This window comes from Orycteropus afer, unplaced genomic scaffold (assembly GCF_000298275.1).
Source record: "Orycteropus afer afer isolate SDZICR_OR568_19922 unplaced genomic scaffold, OryAfe1.0 scaffold00046, whole genome shotgun sequence".
Taxonomy (NCBI): domain Eukaryota; kingdom Metazoa; phylum Chordata; class Mammalia; order Tubulidentata; family Orycteropodidae; genus Orycteropus; species Orycteropus afer.
Window position 1 is genome coordinate 3,436,584 of NW_006921633.1, and position 21,046 is coordinate 3,457,629.

The 21,046-nt window shown below is 43.8% G+C and overlaps 1 protein-coding gene across 1 annotated transcript in view; it reads left to right on the forward strand.

The window, feature by feature from the left end:
- Positions 1–2,653: 2,653 nt before the first annotated feature.
- Positions 2,654–21,046, forward strand: part of CCDC85A (coiled-coil domain containing 85A) — a 281,237-nt gene continuing 262,844 nt past the window's right edge. The window contains exons 1-2 of the mRNA XM_042780564.1: positions 2,654–2,914; positions 12,083–13,040. Of these exons, the coding sequence (XP_042636498.1) occupies positions 2,654–2,914; positions 12,083–13,040 (1,219 nt within the window). The remainder of the gene's footprint in view (positions 2,915–12,082; positions 13,041–21,046) is intronic.

Genomic DNA, 21,046 nt, shown 5'->3' on the forward strand with positions numbered 1-21,046 from the left:
TGATGGAGGAATAAAGAGATGATTTGTCCCTTTTCCATGTTGTTAGGTACTGATGAGTCAGAGCTGACCCAACAGCACTTAACAACAACAATAACAAGGTAGCTCTATGAAGCACTTTCTGTACATTATCTCATTAGCTCCCTGAGGTTCAGTAAGTTTAGAAGACTTATTCAAGGATGAGGAGCTGTGGTGGCATAGTGCCTAATGCACTTTACTGCTACCCAGAAGGCTGGAGTTCAAACCCACCAGCCACTCCTCGGACGGAAGACTGGGAAATCTACTTCCATAAAGATCTGCTGCCTTGAAAACCCAAAAGGGGTCACTATAAGTTGAAATCTATTCGATGACTGTGGGTTTAATTCTTTGGTTTATTCAAGGAGGAGAAGTAACAAGGGACAGAGATAAAAAACAAAAAACAAACAAACAAACAAAAAAACCAAACTCATTGCCATCCAGTGGGATTCTACTCATAAAGACCCCTCCTTGGGTTTCCGAGGTGGTATGGCTTTGGAAGTAGATTGCCCAACCTGCCTTTCCAGGAGTGGCTGGTGGGTTTGAACTGCCAACCTTCTAGTTAGCAGGCAAATGCCTTAGGCACTACACTACCAGAGCGCTGTATATTTTTCTGACTTGTACTTCCTTGTCCTGTGCCAAAATGGGTCTTAAGAACTGTGTTGAGGTGAGCTTTCATGGACAAGCCAGCAGCACCACCTTTCCCTGCTCTCCAGGAAACTAGGTCTCAGGAATTCCCCAACTAATCATTGTCTCTTTTTTTTTTTTTTTTTTTTTTTTAAATCAGGGGACAACCACTGGCCAGTTGGCAGAGGGGCTCTGATTTTGGACCTCATCCTACTCAAGGGGGATGATTCTCTGTGCACCCTGGTTTTCTGAAGCCCCGTGGGGGTAGATCCCTGCAGTTATCTGGTCCTGTACCCAAACTGGAGAAGTATTCACCTAAATGATATGCCTAGGGCTCCCAAGTACATCACCTACTTCGGGAAATAAAGCATGTTTTCAGCTCAGAGAAGCTTTCTTGCAGCTTCACTAGAAGCTAGAATGGGAAGGGGGAAAAGAGGTGAGGGAATTTTGCAGTCCAGGTATAGAACTCAGGGATTCAGAGAACTCCTTCCAGAAATTATCATCATAACCCCCCCAACTACTAAACACATGGCAGCCTGAGGCAAAGAGGAAAATGGAAATCTCCTTGGCTGCCATTTCAGTTTGCCTCAGGGGCCTTCCTTTGCTCAGAGGGGAGGTGACTGTGCTGACCTTAAAATTCAGGTTTTAGGCAGCAGGAGACAACGGTATTTTATTCTTTCCTAAAGGCTTTGATGTTTTTCAAATACAATTTTAAGAGATCCAGTAGCTTCTCCCGAAGCTCCTTCACAAAGTAGTGGAGTTTTAGAAATAACGAAGGCCTGGGGGTACAGTAGGGTGGGGAGGTCCCTAAAGAGCATTGCCCTGAAGCCTCAATTCCCCTTTTCAGAACATTGAGATTTTCGAAACAGTCACTCCCCCCTCCCCCTTATTTTTGCCACCAGTTTATTCTCCCATTCTACAAGGTGCAAATAGACGGCTACCTTAAGGTCCTACTATATCTTCCCCGAACCCCAATCCCTTGGAATACCAAGCACCTCTCATTTAGGCAGGTTGCTGTGCCGTCTGCCCAGAGATAAGCCGGACGTACAGTGGGCGGAGGTGGAAGCTTCTTCCTCCACACTGTGGCGCGCGCGAGCCTCCCAAAGCCTAGGAGGCCACAGCTTTTCACATTTATCCCTCTTCTCGCCCCGCCCACGCCAGAGCGCTGAAAGAGCCGCGCCCCCCGGCCTTCCCCGGCGGGATAGCGGGGAGCGCGCCTCCGAGACCGGGCCTCCCGAGTGGCAGTCGCGTCCGGCTGCGCTAGAGGTGCTGCCGGCCGCCGGCCGCCCTAGTTCCAGGCTCCACCTCCTGCTGGTCCAGCCGTCGCCCTCCCGCCCCTCTCGCCTATACTCTGCAAATCAAAGCCTTCCCGGAGCATCCGAGGAGCGGCGGCGGGCTCAGCGGAGGCAGCAGGAGGCGCGCAGCCGGCCGGCCGCGCGTACACCTTGGGCAGAAGCTAGGGCGTCTCCAGAGCAGCCCCGGAGACGCCGCGGATTCCGGCGCGTCCTTGAGCTGCCAGGAGAGAAGTCGAGGGTTGCAGCTAGGCAAAGGGGAAGAAAGTGCGTGTTGTGTATTTGTGTGTGTGTGTGTGTGTGTGCGTGTGTGTGAGAAAAAACGAGAGCGTGTAGGGGCGACAATCTTGAGTTAGGGCGGAGGTGAGGGGAACAGGGGCGCGGTCCCCTCCGCGCCCCCCCGCCTGTTCCCGAGGTTCTCCAGCCCCTGTGCCAGATACCCGGCGCCTCTCACCATGGACTTGCGAGGAGTTGGGACGCAACTCGGTAGTAGCGCGCGGGTGGTGGCTTGGCCCTGGGAGTGCGCGGGCACGCGCGTGGGGATGGCGAGGTAGGATGGCCGCCCATCGTGACCCTCGCCACCCCAGCCAAGCGGTCCCCGGAAGGTGCCGCTGACTCGCCGGAGCGCACACGGTGTGGGCGGAGGCGGCCCCACAGCGCCCGTGCCTTCGGGAGTCGCTTTGCCTTTTCCACCCACTCACACCTGCCACCCAGCGGATATCATGTCTAAGGCGTCCGGAGGCGCAGCGGCGGCAGCGGAAAGTTGTCCCCCAGCCCCTGCTGGCCCTTCTGCGGCCGCCGCGGTGGACGACCTGTCTAAAGTGTCGGATGAGGAACTACTGCAGTGGAGCAAGGAAGAGCTGATCCGCAGCCTGCGGCGCGCCGAGGCCGAGAAGGTGAGCGCGATGCTGGACCATAGCAACCTCATCCGCGAGGTGAACCGCCGTCTGCAGCTGCACCTTGGCGAGATCCGCGGGCTCAAGGTGAGCGGGGGGCGGGGTAGGGAGACTCAACAGTGCTGGGCGGGGAGTAGGGCACCCAGGGAGGTGGAGTCAGACTAACTTTACCTTCGGTGATCAACAGGTGATCCTCCCATTTCTTTTGGCCAACACCCCTCACCCCCAGCCCTTTGAAAACTTTCCCAAACTTTGGAGACGTTTAATCTCCGCTTCTTCTCTTTCCCGTACTGGGTGCTCCAGCGACTAGCTGTCACTCGGGCTCCTCAATGGCGAGAGGAGAGGACACTGGGTATCCTGAAAGATAGTGGAAGAAGGTGATGGGCGCGCAGAACCGTTCATTATTTAGGGAACCTAGAAAATCCTTGCTTTACAGCTAAGTAAGGGAAAGGCGAGCAAGGAAGCGAGTCCATGACACTTTCACCTTTTAGGGTCGGGTGTACTGCTGTTCTGGAGCCATCAGCCCTCGGGTGGGCAGAGGGCATGGAAAGGCCGCCGCCGCGGGGGAGAGCGACCAGCGGGCACTCAGGGAGAAGCCGCGGCGCTACCTTTTGAGCTGGCGCTGGTCACCCAGTGCAGAGGAATATATGCTCTGCCTTCATAATTTCTACCTGCTTCTATGCTTTGCTTCTTCCCGAGTTCGGATGGAGTCGCCCGGGATTACTTTACCCCCCAATTCACTCCCACCATTATGGGTGGGAAGTACAAAGGGACTCAATATGGGAAGCACAGGATTTTGAATGAATTTTCCAAGTGTTGCTTTCCTTTTGAGCCAGCCCTTCCTCTTTACTCTCAGGTAAAGAAACGAAAAATTAAAAACAAGACAAACCAAAAGAGCCCCACCAACTTTCTTTTCTCCTTGGAGAGCTCTGACAGTGAAGCAGTGTGCCCGCCCTGCTGCTGCAGACCGAGGGCCAGGAACCGCCCTGCTGTGCACCACCAACTTCCTCTCCTCAAAGCTTGCACTGGTGCCTCCTGGTATTCCTTCCTCTCATTGTTTGGCTTTTGTTTATAGGAAGCCAGACATAAACGAAATCACTGCAGGGTCTCAGGGAGCAAAATCCCTCAAGCACATGCTGTACTTGTTCACCATCCACACCCGCCTCTTCTTCCTAGGCCTTAGATCCTGTTTTTTTAATTGCCTGTAATGTCCAGCTTTGGGATCTTGGAGCAAAGAGGAGTGGTGGGGCTGACAGCCCAGTGCTCACCTGGATGCTGGGCCCATTCAGGGTAGAGATGGCCCTCCCTGGACGTGGTAACTGACAGTCACATAGTCCATAGAGTGGGAATAGTTATGAAAATCCCACAATTAGAGAAATACCAAAGCTTACTCTTTCCTTTGCTTTAATTCATTACTAAGCAAAAATTTACTAAGTACCTTGAGAATAGAGGCAGCCTAGTGTGGTGTAAGTATCAGGGACTGTCAGAGGTGGGCTTGATTCTGGAATCCTCATTTGTTGGGTGAATGAGCTTGGATAATTACTTTCTCAGAGCCTCATGTTACTCATCAATAAAATGTGAGTGATATCAATCATCTCCTAGAATGTCTGATGTAAGTTATAATGCAGGGAAGGTTTAACATTGGACTTGACAAATAGAAACCACACAAAAGATGGTAGTTATTGTCATCAGGAGATCAAAAAAAGCAAAACCAAACTCACTGCTATTAAGTCCATTCGACTCATAACAATTCCTCCTTGGTATCACTACGGAAGTAGATTGTCCAACCTTCCTTCCGAGGAGTGGCTGGTGGTTTTGAACCGCCGTGCTTCTTGTTAGCAGTCAAATGCCTTAGGCACTACACCACCAGTATACCAGAATCTGTGTATCCTACACAAAGCTGGATAATGGTATTAGAATGCATTCTCCAGTTTCATCTTCTTCCATGGTCAAGACCATAAGGACTTGAAAGAGTTTTTCTTTCTTCCCTTCCTTCTGTCTTAAATACTTTAATAGGATAGAGTGTCAATACTTGGGAATTATTTTAGGTTGTGTAGCTGGATTATATGTGTGTTTGTGTGAATGGGTGGGGATGGTATGGGTGATAAGGGTGCCTGGTCTTTGTTCTCATAGCTTAATTTACAGGAATACTTATTAAGCCAGTTAAGGTGATTGCAACCCAAGTAGGAGAGACTTCTTGTGGCCTAGCTTAATGTTCTGGCATTAAAACACTTTCTAGGCCACTTCCTTAATCAAGTCAGAAGTGATAAGGCCCAGTTTCTTTCAGATACATCTCCTTCTCCTTCCAAGCATCCTTGAGTAGTTGCAAGGTGGTAGCTTCCAAACGGAGCTTCAGATTTGTTCTTCCCAGTGCAGTCATGGCTGACAAAGGAAAACCGAAACAAATCAAACTTGTAAAATGTGGGTATATAACTAGAATTGGGAAAATTTATGAATTGACACCCTGCTAGAAACTTAATATCCCTCAAGCAATATTGCTGACTTCAGATGACATCACCATCTAGGTATTGCCCTAGGGATTGCTTTACCCCCAATTCGTTCCCAGCATGATGAGCTAGAGGTAAAAGGTACTCAATATGGGAAGCACAGGATTTTGAAAGGATTCAAAGGCAGTGTACATGTTGCATAGCAACCAAATCTCTTTACTGGTGGAGTTGTAAGCAATGGTGCCCAGCTCAAAGATGGCAGCCAATCGCACACCTTTGGATGTGTGTTGCTCTCCACAGCCCTGGTAGTAATCCCATGTCATGCATCAGGCTCCTGAAAGGGCTCAGTATGCCTCTTTTGAGCCTCCCATTCCAGGGCTTCCACCTGTGATTTTTACCATTCTGGTTATTGTTCTAGGAGCTCTGGTGGCATATGCCTAAGGCTTTTGACTGCTAACTAGAAGGTTGGCTGTTCAAACCCACCAGCCTCTCCATGGAAGGAAGGTGGGGATATCTACTTCTATAAAGATTTACCTCCTCAGAAACCTGATGGGGTTGCTATGAGTTGCAATTAAATATGTGGCAATGAGTTTGGTTATTTATTTATTTAATTTTTGGTTATCATTATGGTACACCCACATTGTATAAATTTGTGTCTGTTCTGATTTTGCTGTGTTGATCATGACTGAACTGGTTCAAACCAGTTTGAAACCCTGTCTCTAATAGCTACCTTATAAGACAGTAGAATTGCCTCATAGGATTCCCAAGGTTGTAATCTTTATGGAAGCAGACTGTCAAATCTTTCTCCCATGGAGTAGCTCATGGGTTTGAACTGCTGACCTTTCAGTTTTCAGCCAAGCTCTTTAACCACTGTACTACCAGAGCTTCTTCTGGACACCATAGTGATCCAGAAATGTGGTTAACTGAGTAAATTTAAGGAGTGTACAGGTAGGGTAATTAAAGCCACAAGACTTTTCTTTTTTACTGCCACTTTCTGTGAGTTACCTTTGAAATTCCATCTAATACGTTTAGGACTGCTGTCTGGTACTGATGGAGTCCTGGTGGCTCAATAGTTAAGTGCTCGGCTGCTCACTGATAGGTTGGTAATTCAAACCCATCAGTTGCTCTGTGGGTGAAAAGACTTGGTGATCTGCTTCCATAAAGATTACAGCCTAGGAAACCCTGTGGGACAGTTCTACTCTGTCAAAAAGAGTTACTGTGAGTCATAATCGACTCAGTGGCACACAACAGCACAACAGCTGGTAGGATAGCCATCGACATGAGCATCATCAGTTCTTTTCCTTCCAGGAGCCTGTGGCTGGGTCCAAGCACTAGCTGACTTGTTTGTGTTTAAACATTTTGGAGGCAGTGCAGTGAGGTGCAGTGAGAAGAGAAAGGATTTGGAGCCTGCTCACCTCTATGAACCTGTTTTTCTCATCTACTCAATAGGGATTTTGATTTTGTGAAGATTCAATGATATATAGATGAAGGAAATCCCAGTGAGGTTAAATAGCTTTCCCAAGGTCACATGGAAATGAAAGTTCAAAATAATGCTGACTTTCTTTTGTTAGTTGACATTCTTTGCTCAGAATGTGTAGTCCTGAGAGGAGTGGAGGAAGGAGAAGGGCTGATTCCAGTTAGGGATCTATATTATCAGGCTTTGTATTCTTTGAGAACCATGTCTGTGGACAGCTGAGCATGTACTGACTGACAGGCTGCTCTGAGCCGGATTCCTGGAGAAGAGCAGATTTTGGGAAACAAATCTTTGTATATTTGTTTTTATAGCTCGTTATTTTCCCTCCTTTCTCCCTAACTCTCCCACCCACTCCAATGCAGAAAATCAGCAATTTAAAACAATTCCTTAACTAGAGACAGTGGTTGCAAGTTAGGATGGGGGTTTTGTAAGATTGTAATTTTGGGCAGTGTGCTATGAGGTGGGCTTAAATTTTTAAAGTCTATTTTAGGGAATGTAACCAGTCTCTCTTTCTGTCTCTCTCTCTCTCTCTCACACACACACACACACACGTGTGTGAACTGTGAATGTAAAACAAATCTGCATTGTAAAATTTTACCCAAATCATAATGAAAAGTGGGGAAAAAAAAAAAAAAAAGAATCCATTTTAGATACTGGGATAACATCTGGTGATACGTTGTGTGTTAAAAGGACCCCTAATGTTTTGAAAAAGAAAACTCCAGTACTAATATGGCAGGTTTGAAGATACTGGCTCATAAGTTTATTATCAAGCTGGGTACTTAACTCTTCATCAGAAAGCGAAGGAAAGAGCTCAGATGGAAAGTAAATAATATTTCTAATAGAAATGAGGAAATGTGATAAAGAAAACCATGTGGGACAGTACCTGCCCCTCTGTCCCCATTCCTTTGGTTTGTATGTGACAACTTGAATGCTGAAAGTTATGTATTTCACTCCATTTAGAGAGGGCATTAGCTCCTTGAAGCCAGTGGTTGCACCAGCCCAGTTTACTTTCCAGTTCTAGAGAAATCAGGAATAGTTGTAAGATACTCAAAAGGAAATATTTTCAGATGGAGATTGATTTAGATGAGGAACATGACTTGAACATTTTATCAACTGCTAGGATTAAAGTAAATGTTGAATGATTTTGAAATTTAGAAAGATTAATTTTGCTGATTATCATTGTCTCAGACTATCCACAGCTTCTGATTTCCCCTAAAGCGTCAAATGTCAGGGGATAATTTATTCTCTTATTACCATAGACTCCAACATAGCAAGGGTTTGCTGAAAACGAAAATAAGAAATTCCATTCCTTAGCGGTTGCCTGTTTTGGCCCAGGCCCAGTGTTTTAAGTGTTACAGGCATTAAGCACTGCCTGAGGAAGTGACTTCATTCAAAGTTACTTCATTCATTCACACAGCGGTGCTGGGAACTTCTAGTGCTACAAGAAACTTCCCAGAGGAATCCTCCCACTTAGGTAAATTCATATGGGGGAAAGAAAGAGATTTCCTAGTTGGAAAGCACAGACATAATCAGGGTACATAATTGCCTACACAGAGCTGCAGTTAGAAAGGCAGAGGAGCTTCAGCTATAGAAGACCTTCAGGCCTGGGCAAGTGGTTTAGTCTTCTCCTTCCCTCCTGCAACAGGGAGGTGAGGGTGGTTGATAAGCAAGAGAGCACTATGCCGGAAAGTGGCAATGAGAAGCAAAAGGAGAGGTAGACGCTAGCAGCAAAGAAGCAGATTGTTGGTAATGGCAAGGATTAGAAGATTTACAGTTGAAACTGAACTGCACAGGTCTACTTCTTCCATGTTGTTGTTGTTATGTGCCATCAAGTCGGACCTGACTCATAGTGACCCCTCCTTGGGTTTCCGAGGCAGTATCACTACAGAAGTAGATTGCCCCATTTTCCTTCCAAGGAGTGGCTGGTGGGTTTGAACCGCCAGCCTTCTGTTTAGCAGTCAGGTATCTTAGCCACTATGCTACCAGAGCTCTAGGTGTTGAAATTCACTCCTATCTTAGACCTCTTGACTGTCAGGAGGTAACTGATGCTTTATAGTTTATTTTCTAGTTAATAATCAGGGCCAGTGTTGGAATCATACTGAGTTTAAGAAAATTAAGTCCTCTCTGTGAGTCCCTCTCATTCTGAATTAGATGATAGAGTCACAGAGTGAGGTTCTCAGGCTTTATAAAGCAGGGGACATCTTGGATAAGCACCCCGACAGCACCCTTGTATCAGCCCCAGACCACAGTACTTCAAGAAACAGTGGGCAGCCTCTGTTTTAGATCCTTTACTATGAGTATTAATGGAGAGTCAGTGGGAACTTCGCCAGGTATTTTAAAAATTCTTTGGTTTTGGGTATCTACAGCGGTGCTGCTGTTCTCTGGATACACAGAGGGAAATAGAATGGGTGAGATCTGCATTCTCATGAACCCGTTCTAGTGAGGGTAGAGGCTGGAACTAATAGCCATGCTCATACATGTGTGATTACAAATTGAAATAAGTGCGGTGGAGAAAAATGATAGAGCATAGACTGGGGCTGGTGAACTATGGGAAAGTGACTTATAAAGGAAGATTGGGCAATCTACTTCCGTAGTTACATTGCCTCGGAAACCCAAGAAGGGGTCGCTGTGAGTCGGATCCGACTTGATGGCAGTGGGTTTTTTTTTTTTTGAGGTTATGTAGAAGATTACAGGAAGTGTTTCAAGTAAAATGGAAAAAGTCTTATCCGTTGAACTGAAGCAAGGCCAGGGTTGGTGGGTGTCCGTGCATGAGGGGGAGATGGTGTTTTCTTCTGCTCTACTGCTACCATGCCTCCAAGCCAGTATCATCTCCTCTGGACCAGTGTAGGGTATAGGGGGGTCCTGGCTTATCTCCCGGCAGTGTTATCTAGCCCCTGGAGCTCTGGTGGTGTAGTGCCTGAGGCATGTGACTGCTAACCAGCTTTCAACCACCAGCCACTCCTCGGAAAGAAGGTTGGGCGATCTACTTCCGTAGTGATATCACCTCGGAAACCCAAGGAGGGGTCACTATGAGTCAGATCTGACTAGACGGCAGTGAGTTTTGTTGTTGTTGTTTTGATCCCCTCTTCTGCCTTCTTACTTACTAGCCTATCTTTAATTCGAGAACATTAAGTGTTTCCAGTGCTTGTCTTTATGTGTTTCTACCTGTCCTTCTCTCTGCCTGGGATGTCTTCCCACAGATGTTTGCATGGTTTGCTCCTTCATTCAACTCTGGTCTTCACCCAAATGTCATCTCTGTAGGGATGCCCTCCCTTAAAAAATATTTTCCTTTAACCTGCTTAATTTTTCTTCCCAGCACTTTTTACTACATGGTATTATGCTCTACACTTGTTTTTTTTGGTCAGCTTGCTCCACCAGAATGAAAGCTCTAAGATGTCAGGACCCTGGCTCTCTTCACTCATCTTTCCCAAGCATCTGGGCCAATATCCAGCAATAAGAGATGCTTATTAGAGATTTGTGTTTGTGAATGAACCAGTGAATAATGTGAGCTGAGGCTGAGGAAGTAAGCCTGGGTCAGAGCATTGGAAGCCTTGTAAGACTTTAAGAATTTTGCATTCTACTTAGGGGCAGTGAGAAGTAATTGAAGGGTTTTAACCACAAGAGTACAAGATGAGGGAGATTTTAGAGAACTTGTTTGGCTTGGCAATGGATGGTAAGGGAGAAAGAGAGGCCAGAAGTAACCCCAGATTCCTGTAGAAATGGGTGGAAGTGGTATATGCTGTGAAGTGAAATTGTGTGTGTGTGCATATGAGTTTGTAAACTCAGAGCTCAGTGTTTTTTGTGTTAAGTGTGAAATGCCTGAGAGATGTCTCAGGGAGTATGGCAAGTAGAGGTGGGATGTACAGGACTGAAATGCCACTAGAGGGCAACTGTGCATTTCCCTAGTGGGCACAGTGGGGCTGCTCACCACAGGTCAGGGTTTGAAAATCTAAGCAGAGCTGGTTGGTTGCTTCATGGAAAAGTCTGCCCAATGAGAGTGTTGCTGAAATCCTGCAAAGCTATTGCTTCTGAGCTTTTTAAGCATTTCTCAGGTCACAAGCAGCCATCTTTCTTTCTTGAGGGTGGGGCAGAGGAACCTTGTTTTTCTCCTGACTGATTTAATTAACTGGTTTGCTTCCCAATTACTGGCAGGATGACCTTGGACAGTGAAGCCTTGTGAAAAGTTTAGCTTTCCCTACTGTAAAAGGGACATAATAATTATTATGCCTAAAGGTAGTGGTTCATTGGCAGCATTCTTGCCTTCCTTCCATGTGGGAGCCCTGGGTTTGGTTCCTGGCCAGGGTACCTCATGTGTAGCCACCACCCAAACCTATCAGTTAGTGGAGGTTTTTTGTGTTGCTATGATGCTGAAGAGATTTCAGCAGAGCTTCCAGAATAAGAAGAACTGGAAAGAAAAGCGTGGTGATCTACTTCTGAAAATCAGTCAGTAAATGCTCTAAGAATGACAATGATCTGATCTGCAACCTGTGCAACATGGCATAGGACCTGACAACATTTTGTTCATTGTGCATGGGTCACCATGAGTGGGGAGGGGAGTACAATTTGATGCCTAACAAGAATGATTTTGGTAAAAATTAAGTGAACTAATACAAGTAATGCATTGGGCAGGAAATGTAACCAATCAGCCATAAAAACCAAAAACCAAACTCCTCACCACCGTTGAGTTGATTCAACTCATAGCGACCCTACCTGGGTTTCCAAGGTGTATCTCTACGGAAGTAGATTTTCCAGTCTTCCTCTGAGAAGTGACTGGTGGGTATGAACTGCCAGCCTTCTGGTTAGCGGTCAAATGCCTTAGGCACTACACCACCAGAACTCTTAATACAGCCATAGTTCAGAGATATTGCAGGTTTGGTTCCAGACTACTACAATCAAGCAGAATGGGCAATAAAGCAAGAAAGTTTAGGGGTTTCCCAGTGCTTACAAAACTTAACGTTTACACTATATTGTAGTCTGTTAAGTGTGCAATAGCATTATGAAAAATTTTCAAGTTTTATGAAAATTACCAAAATGTGACACAGAGACATGAAGGGAAAATGGGAAAATGGTGCCCATAGACTTGCTTGACACAGAGTTGCCACAAATGTTCACTTTGTAAAATACATTATCTGTGAAGTACAGTAAAGGGAAGCACAATAAAATGAGGTATACTTGTACCTATTTATTTATTTATTTTTTTTATGGATAGTGGCAAAGATTTAGCTCCTGCCCACCCCTCTCATATTCTTCTCTAACAGGCTGTCCTGCTCCCAGGAAGTCTGAGCTTCCTTTGAATGGGGCACCTCCCTTGAATGGCTGTGTCTCTCTTTTCAGGATATCAATCAGAAACTCCAAGAGGACAACCAGGAACTGAGGGATCTCTGCTGTTTCCTGGATGACGACCGGCAGAAAGGCAAGAGGGTGTCTCGGGAGTGGCAGAGACTTGGCCGCTACACGGCTGGGGTGATGCACAAGGAAGTGGCCTTATACTTGCAGAAGCTGAAGGAGCTGGAGGTGAAGCAGGAGGAGGTGGTAAAGGAGAACATGGAGCTCAAGGAGCTCTGTGTGCTACTGGATGAGGAGAAGGGAGCAGGCTGTGCGGGCAGCCGCTGCTCCATCGACAGCCAGGCCAGCCTGTGCCAGCTCACAGCCTCCACAGCGGCCTATGTGCGGGATGTGGGTGATGGCAGCAGCACCTCCAGCACAGGCAGCACTGACAGCCCTGACCACCACAAGCACCATGCGAGCAGTGGTAGCCCCGAGCACCTGCAGAAGCCCCGCAGTGAGGGCAGCCCTGAGCACCCCAAGCACAGGAGCGCTAGCCCTGAACACCTGCAGAAACCCAGGGCCTCCGGGACCTCTGATCACCCAAAAGCACTCAAAGGACCCAGCCCAGAGCACCACAAACCCTTGTGCAAGGGCAGCCCCGAGCAGCAAAGGCATCTGCACCCGGGAGGCAGCCCAGAAACACTGCCCAAGCATGTGCTGAGCGGGAGCTCCGAGCACTTCCAGAAGCACAGGCCTGGGGGCAGCCCTGAGCATGCCAGGCACAGTGGAGGGAGCCCAGAGCATCTGCAGAAACATGCCCTCGGTGGGAGCCTGGAACATCTACCCAGAGCCAGGGGCACCAGCCCCGAGCACCTCAAACAGCATTATGGGGGAAGCCCTGATCACAAACACATGGGAGGAGGAGGCGGAGGCAGCGGAGGAGGCAGCAGGGAGGGCACTCTCCGCAGGCAGGCCCCAGACGATATGTCACCCCATCACCGGAGCATCTACAGTGGCATGAACGGTGGGTCAGTACGTGCTGGGGAGCTGTTTTGGCTGTGGCAACTTTAGAGAGTTATGAATGGTGAAGGGCTTTCCAGCCATGTTACAAAGAGGCTGGAGTGGGAGTAAAGGGAGGAGAAAACTTTTGCTTCCAAATCATGTATGTTTTTCCCCCTTGATTTGTTTTCAGTTTATAGTTATCAGTAATCTTGGAGAAGGTTGGGGGTGAGGGGCTGGAGGGGAGAGAAACAATAATTTCATAGGACTCTGAGTAGTCAGGGTGAAATCTGTGGGTATTGAAGATACAAGTAGAACCATCTGCCATCTTGAACTTGAGCAATTTCCCAGTTGTGTTTGACTACTAGGTTCGCTTGTGAAATGGTGACCCAAAGAGTTTTGAATCCAGTTAATAGTTTATATGCAAGAAGGAATGAATATTTATTATGAAAAACAGTAACAGCATTAAAATAGAAATATGGTGTCTCTAAACAGGCTTGATGCTGGTTTGCCTGAATGCCTATAAAACATGCCTTACTTTACCTTGAGAATTTTTTTCCACTGAGGATTTTTTTGTCCATTGTGTTGGGGACTCTGAAATGAATCTATGATTATGAATATTATCTTTCTTTGCATTTAAAATGCATCAAAGGATTCCATTCTCTACTCCCTCAAAACCTACCCAGCCCTTGCATTGAACTCCCTCAGACATATTCTGAGTAGTATACTCTTTTACATTACAAGAGACCTCTTTTCCCTTTGTGTTGTTTAAATGGACCTGTGAAATATATACAGATGGGTTTACATGCTCCAAAGCCTACAACATACTTTGCATTTTCTGAAGTGGCTCTAAACCTGAGCTCATTGCACCCCCTTTTGGAAGAGGCTTAATTTTCTGCATGTTGGTTCTCAAACTACTTTTGAACTCAAGAGAGAAAAAAAAAGTTTCTTAAAAAATGAATAAATAAACCTCACCATCCTGTTACATCACCTGACATTGAGTTAGAGCTAAAACGATTGGTTTTATAAAAATGTTTTCTTTCCCCCATTCAAAATACATAAGGATTTTTGTTTTATGTAAAAGCAACTATGAGTCTCTGTGCCGTCAGCTCTGAGTGGTGGCAGAGGAGGCTCCAGTTTAGCAATGACAGAAAGGAGTACATTTTTAATATTGTACTGGGGGATTTACTTGTTGGATTCCATTTCTTCTTAATCCTTTTCTTGTAGTGCTAAAAACTGGCTCCGGAAGCTTGGCTTCTAATGCAGCCAATGTTCTTTTAAGCACAGATGAAACGAGAAAGGGTGAGAAACATGAGAAGATGCTGCTTTTTCAGTTATTTGTGCTGTGAGGTGGAGGCCAAGAGAAGCCAGCTCACCTGTCCTGGTGAGCCTTCCTGCCTGCTGCTTTTGCCAGGTGGATTGAACTTCACTCACTCTTTGCAAGAGCTGTGGGGATGCTTCCCCAATAGCTGTTGGCTACTCAGTTCTCCTCAAGAGATGAAAGTCGTTTAAAAAGATACTTTGCTTGTGTATCACTGTCATGAGATGGGTCATTGGCCATAAAGCTTATCTTTAGCGGGTAATGGGCTAAAGGGAAGGTAAAGTTATTGACTTTCCATTTCTTGATTACTTTTTAATGAGCTTAAGAAGTAGCTATAGTAGTGGACTATTTTAAGAAAACTTTGTATCTTTGGAGAAATGTTTCACTTGTAGAAGAATTCTTCTGTCTACAAAGGGGTTCTTTTAAATAAAGAACTCCTCTAGTTTAATCAATGTATGATGTAACTTACAAGGAAAGTTTTTATGTATAATATTTAAGGAATGCCTTGCATAAATTAAGGTATATCTCTAGATAAAGATGATATTACATCATGGCTTATTATTGTCTGGATTCAGATAAATTTAATGAGTCAGATAAATGTTTCTTAAAATTTAACAACTTTATTTAGTTAAAAATTTAATATAACCTAGCTCACTGCTAAAGAATGACATAATAGTTTTTTACAGCTATTTCATGTTTTCTCATTCTTAAGTGGCAAATCTTCTGCTGAGAGTTGATATCCTCACAGTGTATGTTTGTAGAATATTTGCATTGCATTTTTATTTCATTACGTTTATTAATTGGAAAATGAAGTGGCACAATGAGATGTTTATGGATCATCAGTCTATAAACTTGGGCGTTGGTAGCTTGTATTTTATCCTGCCGTTACAAATTAATTTTTGATATGGATGACAAGACATACGTTTTAGTGTTTTTAAATCTCCACACAATTTGTTTGAATCACTGGTTTATAAACAGAGAGGAAAGAGAAGTGAGGTTAATCCCAAATTGCAGATATTTCAGGAGTCATTCTGTTTGAGGTTGATGTGAGATCTAAGTGTTTTGGATGAGCCCTTGCATCTCTTTTTCAGGAAAAAAAAGCAGGTGGAAGCATGTGGGAAGTGTGTCTATTATGGAGGTGGCAGGGCAGAATATAGCAGATGTGAAATATACATTGGCAGGATATTGTCCTACCTATGTGTTGTTGTTGTTGTTGTTATGTGCCATCAAGTCGGACCCGACTCATAGTAACCCCTCTTTGGGTTTCCAAGGCAGTATCACTATGGATGTAGATTGCCCAACCTTGCTTCCAAGGAGTGGCTGGTGGGTTTGAACCACCAGCCTTGTGGTTAGCAGTCAAGTGCCTTAGCCACTATGCTACCAGAGCTCCTGTCCTACCTGTAGGTATATGCATATCCTCCCAACACTCACACATATACACACTGAGGGAACAAGAGAGAAAAGATTGTTGTCTTAGTTAGCTGAGCATTGAGCATCTTTAAATCCATTTGTACTTTTATGTACAAACTCAGTGGATGAAGTAGCCAATGAACTTGATGTCCAAGAGTTTCCTTTGGTTCACATATTGAGCTTGATTTCCAACTGTAATGCAAAGATGAATTTTACTCTTTTTTTCCTCTTTTAAAAGAATCTAAGCCCACATATCCATTTCTTAATTGTTGATTTAAAAATAACAAAAGCAAAAACAAAGCAAGCAGAGAAAGAAATCCTTCCCTAGACTGGCCAGAATACTCATGAATGCATTTACTTTTTTTTTTTTTTAGACGTTATTATCCAACTGTTTCTACCCAGTTGGTAGTGGGTTCTATTTGCAAATGGGAAGTGGATTCAACAGTTACCATATTTAGATATTAAGGCATTTTGTCCATTCATTAATGTTGCTCTCTGTATTCCATATTTGTGAATAAAGTAATTAAATAGCCACTTCTAGCTATTAATGTAGTCTGACTGGCAAGCTCAACTATTATTGAGAATGGGGATTTCACTCACCTGATTCTATTAAAATCCAAGGTTGGACTGAACTCTTCTTAGAGTGTCCTCTTCTACAATGAAACCAAGGAATTTTGTTTCCTGATATCAGCTGGTAGATACTTGCTTTTTCAACAGATAGCAGCTTTTTTTTTTGGCCCCCATCGTGGATTTTGTAGATGATTCAGGTTCTTCTAGCAACCTTTGTTTCTGGTTGACATTCCAGATAAAGATGACGACGAGGTCTTAAAAAATAGTTTGATTTTAATTCTAGAGACACATAATGCTGCTTCCTGGCAAATAAGGAGGAATAAATGGAAGGAAGAAACATTACTTGTTATTCGATTATTTATCTTCTTTCTTCTTAAAAAAAAAAAAGGGATTGCTTAATCATCTTGGTGGGTCTGATTTACTTTGCCTTCTTAGATCATATTCCCCTGCACACTAGCTTCATGCTCTTCTTCAACATCATCCTAGCCAATGAAGGTTGTAAGCCACCTGAAAGCTTCTTTTTGATTGTTTTCTTCTTTTGTGAGGCAGTGGGGTATCGCTGGAGATGGAAAGGGAAGGCTGTTTCTCCCATCAGCTCTTCTTCTGGAGCAAGGATTCTCAACCTTGGCACTTTTGACATTTTGGATCAGAAAATTGTTTGTTGTGGGGTTCTGTCCTATGTGTTATAGGAGATTTGGCAGTTTCCCTGGCTTTTTGTTAGCTGCTGTTGAGTCAGTCCCTGTCTCATGGTAACCCCTTGTGTTACAGAGTGGAACTACTTCATAGAGTTGTCTTGGGTGTTATCTTTAGAGAAGCAGTGGGCTTGGCCTTCTGTAGTGACTCTGGGTTAGCAGCTGGTTGCAAACCACTTGGAACACCTAAGCCGTGACCTCTACCCACTAGCAATTCCTCAATTACAACAATCCAGAATGTCTCCAGATATTGTCAAAATTCCCTGGGAGGGCAAAATGGCCTAAGGGAGAACAAGCCACATTAAAGCAGTGGTTTTCAATCTGGCTGCTTATTAAAATATGTGGTAGCTTTGAAAAAATACCACTGGTTGGACCCCACACTCGGAAGCAAACTCAATTGGTTTGATCTGGCACAGATCCTGAGCATATTTTAGAAAGAGCTCTAAGGTGCTTCAAATGAGCCAGCCCAACTTGTAAACCACTGCCCTAAAGGAGTAGCAAGGAACCCTGGTGGTGCAGTGGTTCAGCACTCAACTGCTAATTGAAAAGTTGGTGGTTTGAATCCACCAGCTGCGCCATGGGAGAAAGATACTTTGGTCTGTTTCGCTAAAGATTTACAGAATCCAAGATTTCTTGAAATCTCTTAGGAAGTTCTCTGTCCTCTAGGGTCTCTATGAGTCAGAATTGATTTGACGGCAGTGGCCAAAGAGTGACTATTGAGCAACACAGTGCAGTGAAGTTGTCTAGCACCCAAGCTTCCTAGGAAGAAGAGAAATAATTCCTTCACTTCCTTTGCTGGACTGCAGGGTGAAGTCTGAGAAGAAATGACCTTAGTTAGTACTGGGAAACATCATTCCTCTCACTCCTGGACCACAGTTATATGATAACACAATACTTTGGAGTATGTTAAAAATTGAATTTTTGGTGATAGGATTAGTTAGATTAGTTTTGGGAAATTCTGTCATATGAGTGGTTTAAAACTGCTTTACTTTTTAAAACCTTCACATCTAGATGGAATCAAGGAGCACATGGGTTTTCAACCCATTTACATGGGATGTTGATGACTTTGTGCATAGAGATCATACAACGCCTGCAATGCAAATGAATTATTTCCTGCAAGAAGGATGCTGCATTTCAAATCTCCCACTTTACAAGTTTTACACCGAGGTTTAAAACTGATCCTTACTCTCTGTTGAGGTTATTATTATGTAAACAAAAAAGAATGATAACACAAAATGACTTTGTCTAGGGGGCTAAGATAACTTGTGTGGAAGAACTCAGCAGAATATCTTTGAAGCAAGGTTGTCTGTCAGTTAAATAGTGGGGGACTATAGCAAGAATAATCGCTCTCATAAATCTTTTATTTTGCTTACAAAAAGTCAGAACATCACTTATGAATGAATTTGGACAATAGAAATCGAATGTCTCTTGGGAGCAAGATTTCAACAGTTACAGTTTTGTAATACCAGAGCTGATTTTAATCGAGGTCCTCCAAGTATATTTTCTGTTGTGTGAACTGACACATAGATAGATAAAAAGCTAGATAATGGTTTTTGTTCTTCAAGCTTCAATATGGTAATATGACAGCCTTATATACCCTTTGAAAGGACATCAATTTAAGAAGTTTTGAAAAATAGAATTGATTCTTGTACCATACTAATTAATGAGTGTAAGCATACTGTATTTTTTTATCATAAGAATACATTTTGATTTAATGACACAGCAAGCTTCATTTTGACATATTTAAGAATATTTCAAAATATCTGAGAAATGAACTATTATTGGAAAATCTAGATGACTTAGAAATGTATTTTCTAGTAGAGCATAAAGTTGTCAAATGCATTGGCAGTAATAGTAGAAAGCTATAAAATCAACAACAATAAAAAAGCAAACTCACTGCTGTTGAGTTGGATCTAACTCATAGTGACCCTTCCTTAGGTTTCTGAGGCGGTATCCTTATGGAAGTAGATTGCCCAATCTTCCTTCCAACGAGTGGCTGGTAGGGTCGAACTGCCAGCTTTCTGGTAAGCAGTCAAATGCCTTAGGCACTACAGCACTAGAGCTCATTCTTTAAATCTAGGGGACTATTTTAATAGTCCCTGGAGGAGATTATTTAGTATCTATTAATCTATCTATCATGTAAGTCATGTATGTGTGTATATATGTGTATGTGTTATGTGTATGTGTTTGTATATTAAAAAAAATAATTTTAATGTTGCATCTGAACAATGCTAAACAATCGGTTGATTTTGTGTAATCAAACAAACGTTCAAATGTATCCAACATCCAGTACCATAAACCAGTTGCTATCAGGAAGTCAACCAAGGATCCCTTTTAACAGATTATGGTTGTATCCTTTAGGCCTGATTAAAATCAATTAAATGGTTATATTTTCTCACTCATTGCAACTTTTCAAAAGATATAATAGAAAAAAAGAAAAGATCATTAAATTGTTGTTGCTGTTAAATGCCATCGAGTCAGCTTTGACTCAGAGTGAGTGACCCTGTGTGCAACAGAACGAAACACTACCCCATTCTGTGCCAGTCTCACAATCCTTGCTGTGCTTATGTCCATCATTGTAGCCACTGGTCAGTCCATCTTGTTAAGGGTCTTCCCCTTTTCCATTGACCCTCTACCAAGCCTGATATCCTTCTCCAGGGAATGGTCACTTCTGACAACATGGCCAAAATATGTGAAATGAAGTCTGGCCACTCTCACTTCTAAGGAGCATTCTGGCTGCACTTCTTCCGGGACAGATTTGTTAGTTATTCTGAAAGTCCATGATATTTTCAGTATTCTTCACCAATACCACAATTCAAGGGCATCAGCTCTTCTCAGTCTTTCTCACTGATTGTCCAGCCTTCACACGCATACAAGGCGATTGAAAATACCATGGCTTGGGTCAGCCACACCTTAGTCTTTGAAGTGATATCTAGATTTGCCCAGGTGCAATATGATGTATGATCTCTTACCTGCTGCTTCCATGGATGTTTCTTGGGTGGATCCAAGTAATATGAAATCCCTGACAATGTCAATCTTTTCTCCATTTGTTTTGATGTTGCTAATTGGTCCAGTTATGAGGATTTTTATTTTCTTCATGTTGAAGTGTAATCCATACTATCATTAAATTAGTGATATCTTTATCCTTTTATTATTATTATTTAATAATTTAGGTGAAAGTTTACAGAGCAAATTCATTTTTCATACAGCAGTTCATACTAGATTATCCTGGAGGCCCTGAGTAGTAATTTTAGTAATCTCCTTAGGGCAGAAATAAGAATGTGAAGCTGAATATTGCCAAAGTTTTAAGAAAAGAATCATGTCAGTGTTTTACTTGAATAATATCGTTGGGTCCATGTGTGCTTGATGGGAGTAATTTTTCTAGATTGAAGTTTTAGAATTTCTTAGATTTTGCTACTTCTGATGGTTAGAGGCCTAAGGATACCTTATGCTGGACTGTGAGTCTCTACATTAAACCAAATTCAAATCAAACTCACTGCCATCCAACTGGTAACCAACTCATAGGGAATAGGAACCCCCACTGGATTTCCAAGGCTGTAAATCTTTACGGAAGTAGATAGCGCCATCTTCCTTCTGTGGAATGGCTGGTGGGTTTGAACTGCTGACTTTACGGTTATCAGCCAAATGCCTTATCCACTACACCACCAGAGCTCTCTGTCTCTACATTAAAAAAACAAATCAATCTCACTGCCATTGAGTCAGGTCTGACTCATAGCGACCTCTCCTTGGGTTTCTGAGGCAGAATCTCTGCAGAAGTAGATTGTCCAACCTTCCTTCCCAGGAGTGGCTTGTAGGTTTGAACCACCAGCCTTCTGGTTAGCAATCAAATGCCTGAGGCACTACGACACCATTAAATCATTAAATAGCTTCAAATGATGCTTTGATTTTTATTTCTTTTTGGCTGCCAGTAGCTGCTTTTTAACTTGATTTCTCAGTTGGGGCTAGTATCAGCAGCACAGCTTGCTTGCTGTCCCCAGTGGACCTACTTTTTTTGTGTGTGTGTCTTTTTTTTTTTTT